Below are 6,112 nucleotides of genomic sequence, written 5' to 3'. Positions count from 1 at the left end.
GGCTCCATAAGTATAATTATAACGTAACATAGACTATATGATATAAACGATATTGTCACATCTTATATCTCGTATGAAAATATATCGATATTTTTCAAAAACTCGATATATCGCCCAGCCCTACACTGTATGTACATTGGATCTTTTGTTTTCATGATGTGAAAAGGTTTTTGAGGGGAAGAACCACAAGCAACATAACTTGACAGTTTTTGAAATATTGTTTTCAATTTATTGCACCAATGTGTAAGACTATGTTGTAGTGTGTGTGTTTTTGAGGCCTTGTGTCTGATGTCTGTGGACAAAGTTTGGTTTTTCAGCAAGAGTGAATGGTTTTGAGTGTAGAGCTTAATTTTGACCTGAAAATACAATTTTCGGGAAATTGAGTGAGACGTTATGGATTTGTGTTTACTGTTTTGAGAATACGAGCCATAGTTTCAAGAAAAGTGTTTAAGCAATCGAGAAAAACTGTAATATATATTAGACTAATAGCTCCATTTGTAAAAGGAAGAGTAATAATGAAGGTATAAAGAAATTATTTGGCTTTCTTTGTTGTAATGAATCAGATACAGTTGTAAGTCAGGCTGTGGGAAATTATAATGGGCATTTTCACCTTGAGGGGACAACTATATAAATAAAATTGAGTTGAATTGAAATTTTAAATCAAATTTCAGTTAGCGAGGGAAAATGGTATATTTATCTAAAATGAAAATAAAATGAAATGAAATCTAAAATGAAATCAGTAGTTTCACACCTCAGATTAGTGAAATGTATAATTTCAGTAGATCTCAGTGAATTTGCTAACTCATTAAAAAATCAATTTCAGCTTAACCAGATTGCACTGTAAAATGTGGATTTATTTATAAAATACAAAGAACAAATGCATTACAAGAATACACCTGTAAAACCCTGTACTATATATGTAACTGCTGAAGTTGTTTAGGTAAGACATCTCTAGAAAACGGAGTGAAGACAGGATGTGTAAATTCTAAAATTAAGAGAAAAGAAAAGCTGTAAGGGAAAGAGTGAATTCTGATGAGACGTGACGCTCAAATGGTGGCAAGTAAATGATGTGGTGCAGCAGGGATACAGAAGAAAAGTGCATCAGTCTGACTTTCTACATCATTAACTACTACATGTTGCTTCAACTTCCTATGTACCTGTATGTATGTTGTAAGCTAAAGAGGAACCTTCACAGGGAAAAAACACATTACCCCAGCTATATACCAACAAACGTGTAATGAGAGGGGTAAAGGCTGGGTACTGATCTATGGTGATATCAATTCTAAATTAACTTGAGCTTGTGTGTCTTCACATAAAAGTACAAGAGAGGCTTGTGTGGTGCAGGTCTAATTGTGTCAGAATTTCTACTGTTAGTTTTTATCTGTCAGTGATGATAGAGAGCAGCCTTACGTAAAGTCTTTTGACACGGCTTCAATGAAATTGGGAGCTGACATGAGAATAGTGAAGGTGCAGATGATGGAGAACAGCGAGAAGGCCACCAGGCATAACCGGTCCACGACTGCAGCTGCAAATTTCCACTCGCTGCAGATTGCCTCCCCCTCGTCCTGCTCTCTGAAGCGATTCGCAATGTACTGCACTTCTTCCAAAATCCGGCAAATTTCGGGAATCTGCTCCAAAAGCAAAGTCCGTGTCTGGTCTGAGTGGATGTCAAGCTGGGAGGTACCGTTATGATGATTCCCTCCACCTCCATTTCCACCACCGCACACAATCACACCTGAATCAACACTAGGTGGAAACACAGGGTTGTCTGTGCCCATTGAGTGGTAGCTAAAGTATAGGTTCATGTTTCCATTGGTTGTTGTTGCCTGAGTGGATGGCTGCCCTGGTATGGTGCTCATCTGAATGCTGGTGGTGCTAGTGTGGTGAGCAGGAGAATGGGAGTACTTATAAGTTGGAGGACTGCTTGAGCTCACTGGAGTTTTGCTTTCCTCTCCAGGCTTCTTCATACGGAGGAACCAAGCGCACCAGTTGAGAAGAAAGACTCGGACCTGAAAGAAAGAAATAAGAAAGATAAAGATTTAGCTGGAGGAAAGAAGGTGGAAAGATTGGATTGATATGTTAATTTACACTGGAAAGTGTTCCTTAGACTACCATGACCTGGATGACAGAGAATCTACATAGACAGTTTAATTGACACTTACCAAAAAAATAGTCTAAAATCTTCTAAAATGACTAAAGCTAGCAACAGAATTGAAACAACAGTTGGTATGATTTCATCCTGAAAATTTCTATTTCTTGCATTTATTTGGTGGCCTACCAAAAAGGCAAAGCTTCTTAAGAGAATGAGAGCAGGACTAAAAGGAAAAAATCAAAAGATAATAGAAGGATACATCAGAAATGACTTGTTCACAGCCACTCTTAAAATGTTGCCTCAAGTGGTAAAGGGTTTAAGAAAAGTTTTGCAGAGTATAGTTTTAAAAAGTACCTTTAATCATTGTGTAAGATCTTGGTGTCATGTCCTTACACAAACAAACTCGAAAATAAAATGGACTTATACTGGCTCAGCGGCTGTACCTCTATGCATTATGTTAGAGCAGTGGTTGTCAGTGAAAAATATGATGTGAAACTAAGGAGAGTCAATTTTTTTTTTTATGTTTTTTTTTTACTAAACAAAGAAGGATCTGTTATTGTGCTAATGATGCGTACCCTTTTTGTTGCAAGAACTAACCTTTTTCAACTTCTAAAGAGGGGCACATCAAAGCTTGGAAACAGTTTTAGAGAGGTGGTTATTGAAATAATACTGTAATTAAATTGTCTCTTTTTTCCCCTTATTGAACTCACCCATTTAGGCATTTTTCCTCCGTGGGGGTCATGGTGGTGGAATTGCAGAACCAGAACAGTTACCACCACCGACAATCCCACAATCATCATGGTGCTAGCAAAATACTGAGCTGAAGAAGAATACGAACAAATCAGTATATTGCAATTTCAATAAAGGACACATGGCTTGTTAGTAGATATTGTAGTCTGTTACTGAATGATTTATTTATTTAAATATATAAGTGAAATGGTCATTTTAAAATTATTAGATTAGAAAGCATCATCACTGTCACCAAGTAAGGTAGCTGGTTGATTATTCAGTGAAGAAATGATCCCTGTCAACAAATCTAAGGTCATAACACCCCAGGGGCGGTTAAGAGGATGACTAACATCTTTTTTGTTAATGTAAAATGTAGCCAAAAGACATAACAGCCTTGGAGGCACTGGAAGACACACAGGGACATAAAAATGCATATCCTTTCCATGTAGGAAAGCATGTTTTTCAAACACATTCTGATGCAGCTGTGATGTCAGCGATTAAGTAGAAAGGCGGGCTAATGAAATTATACGTTTCCGTGTCACAATATAATTGGAATTGTATGATAACCTCTGATAGTAAATGTCAAAGACATTTTTGTCTTTTATCTATTATCTCTGATATACAGTATCTGTAGTGTGTTAAACATCTACTCTAAAAGGCGTGTTTTCTCTTGGCTTTGTTTTACATCACTGAGCTGCCAGATGATGCAGGGCAGCAGCCCTATCTGCAGCTTCTCCTCCCTTCTTAAAGTCTGCTGCCTTGTCTTCCCCTGTCTGCATCAGTATGGTCTTATGCAACACAACTGTTTATCTCCTACGCTGAATATAATCTTCACATACTGCATCAGCAAGCAAACACCCACCCCACACTCTTTAGAACCCGCCCACAGCCACAACATATCAGTCCATCTGTGCAAAGAATGTTTTCTGCTACAGACTGCCCTGTGATGTGAGTATGAGGCATAACGATCTATTTTGACACTCTAACCTATTGTAGCCAACTGTCTCCTGGGTAAATTATTCTTTTCATCCAGCAACTTTCCATGGTTTTCTCTCTGAACAGTAAATTGAGAAAATAAAATCTCCATACTGACCCACTACCCTCACTGTGGCACTTTATACCTTTTCCACCTTTTGGGCAAGTCATGATATATTATAATTTTCTTACCTATTTATTGTAAAAACAATTCCATCAATTAAAAATAAACTAAAAATAGCACACATTTTAGCTCTTGGATGTTTGAAAATGGAAATATTAGATTGTGATTTAAATAACATTTTCTAGTGTTGGCATCCATAACCAATTTAGAATCACCAATTAACATCCATGTCTTTAGGTGGACACCAGAGTACAGTCTCTATGCACTACTGTGTAAATGGACTTGGTTAACTGATTATCAACAATTGCAATTGCTTCTATTAAAGCAGAAGTTTTAGCAGTTGACTCAGCAAATGAAGTGGTATGATAAGACCCTAAAAGAACTCCCCATAAACCTTGCAAAGAAGATTTCTTCACAATTATTTTAGAGACTAGTGAAGTCATATAGAAAACCAATCAGTGCTTCAAGTTATTGCTGCTAAATGTTGTTCTACAAGCCACTGAATCGAGGGATGTGCATACTCAGACTGCATAGGTTCCTGTGAAAACCTTCACAATTCACAATTGCTTTAATGTTGTTTTTAAACCAACAATTAAATAATTACCAATAAAAGCATTACGAGGAGCTGAATATTGTCTTACCAATTAGAGGAACTGAGTCTGAAGTGGCAGGCATGATCTCTGCTACCAGTAACATGAACACTGTCAGAGACAGCAGTACCGTTATGCCTAAAAAGGGCAGACACACATTAGATACATTATTTCATCAAACATCTCTATTGCTGTTAAATTGTGACTTGAGAGAACTCAAAATAAATGCAGCTGGTTGTCTTCAAAACAGGTGACAAAAGCTATGAATTTATTTTTGGAATATTTACTATCTTATCCACTGTCAAAGGAGCACTGTCTCATTTCTATTTAGTGCAGCCCTGTCTCACGGAATGGCATTTTGAAACAAGCTGGCATTTTCAGGTCCACATGATTATCTTTGCTGCGTTAACAGTGGTGCTTTTGTTCATCTGCTAAGGAACAGAATTCAAAGCAAATGCTTATTCAAAGCAATAATGTCAGCGCTAGCATAAAGCAAAGACAAATAAATGGGTAAGCAATTGCAGTCTGGTGGGCAGAGATGACCAAAGTAGGGGAGAAAGGCACATTTTTGTCTACATGTATGAATATAATCATGAATCATTGTCCCTCTGCGTGAAACTGTGTATCTGTGTCTTTGTGTGCAAGGATGGCCTGATGTGTATGTGATCCTCTGTACCCAGTGAGATCTTTTCTCCAGAGTCAGCAGGGAGCAGAAAGACCAACAGTGCCAGACCAGAGATGAGCACACAGGGGATGAGCAGGTTTAAGCCATAATAAAGAGTCCTGCGGCGCATTGTGACTGTGAACGTCACATCGGGGTAGGGCTCCTTGCAGCAGTCATAATACAGCTCATTACGCTTTGCTGGTACACCTGGGAGACATATTAAGGGGTAAAAAGGTGTCAGTTTAGAGGTCAAAAACACAGAATTATGAAATAATGGTCCAGTTCTTTCTTCTGCTTGACTGAATATTTTTTATAAACAGTAAAATAAGCCAATAATGCACATTTCTTCATACTTCATGTATGGCCTTGTTAACAAAAAGGCATTAGTTAAAATGTAAATAAATACAGGCAAAATACTTGTAGAAGTATAATGTTTTACATTTTATGGAAAGCCAACTTGTACTTTTTATAGAAGATGTTGGAAACTTATGAATATGATAATAGTACTTTTTTCTTCTTCTTTCAATTTCTGTATTTCATAAATTTGTAGACTTTAACCAATCAGATTAATATTATTTTGTCCAGACTGGAATTTAGTTAATCATGTTGGGAAGCAGCTTGCTTTGAAAAAAACAAAAACAAAAGAAAATCAACTTGTGCCTAATAATCTCAAATCCATTCCACCTGTTTGTTTAGCAGGACGTTATAATCAGTATAAAGAATTGCTCATACAGTAGAGACTGAAATAGAAGTTGCAAGTTCATGGCTTTAAAATGACAGCCATTTGTTGAGAGCAGTAATTGGCTTTTGAATCTGTTTGCTGACCAGCTGGCCATCTTTTCATCCTGTTATTGGAATTTGTTTGATCAAAACCAGCTTGATAACTTTCAAATATAAACTATTAAAATTTATGAATACTTCCACATCTATTTTACAGA

The 6,112-nt window shown here is 37.0% G+C and overlaps 1 protein-coding gene across 1 annotated transcript in view; it reads right to left on the bottom strand.

The window, feature by feature from the left end:
* Positions 1 to 1,164: 1,164 nt before the first annotated feature.
* LOC101470163 (neuronal acetylcholine receptor subunit alpha-7) overlaps positions 1,165 to 6,112 on the bottom strand; it is a 48,542-nt gene continuing 43,594 nt past the window's right edge. The window contains exons 7-10 of the mRNA XM_004538861.3: positions 5,187 to 5,381; positions 4,562 to 4,648; positions 2,803 to 2,912; positions 1,165 to 2,009 (exon numbers count right to left, since the gene is read on the bottom strand). Coding sequence (XP_004538918.1) covers positions 1,407 to 2,009; positions 2,803 to 2,912; positions 4,562 to 4,648; positions 5,187 to 5,381 — 995 coding nt within the window. The 3' untranslated portion in view covers positions 1,165 to 1,406. The remainder of the gene's footprint in view (positions 2,010 to 2,802; positions 2,913 to 4,561; positions 4,649 to 5,186; positions 5,382 to 6,112) is intronic.

The sequence above is a fragment of the Maylandia zebra genome, linkage group LG6 (assembly GCF_041146795.1).
Source record: "Maylandia zebra isolate NMK-2024a linkage group LG6, Mzebra_GT3a, whole genome shotgun sequence".
NCBI classification, from domain to species: Eukaryota; Metazoa; Chordata; class Actinopteri; order Cichliformes; family Cichlidae; genus Maylandia; species Maylandia zebra.
This window is presented reverse-complemented; position numbering and strand designations above follow the sequence as displayed.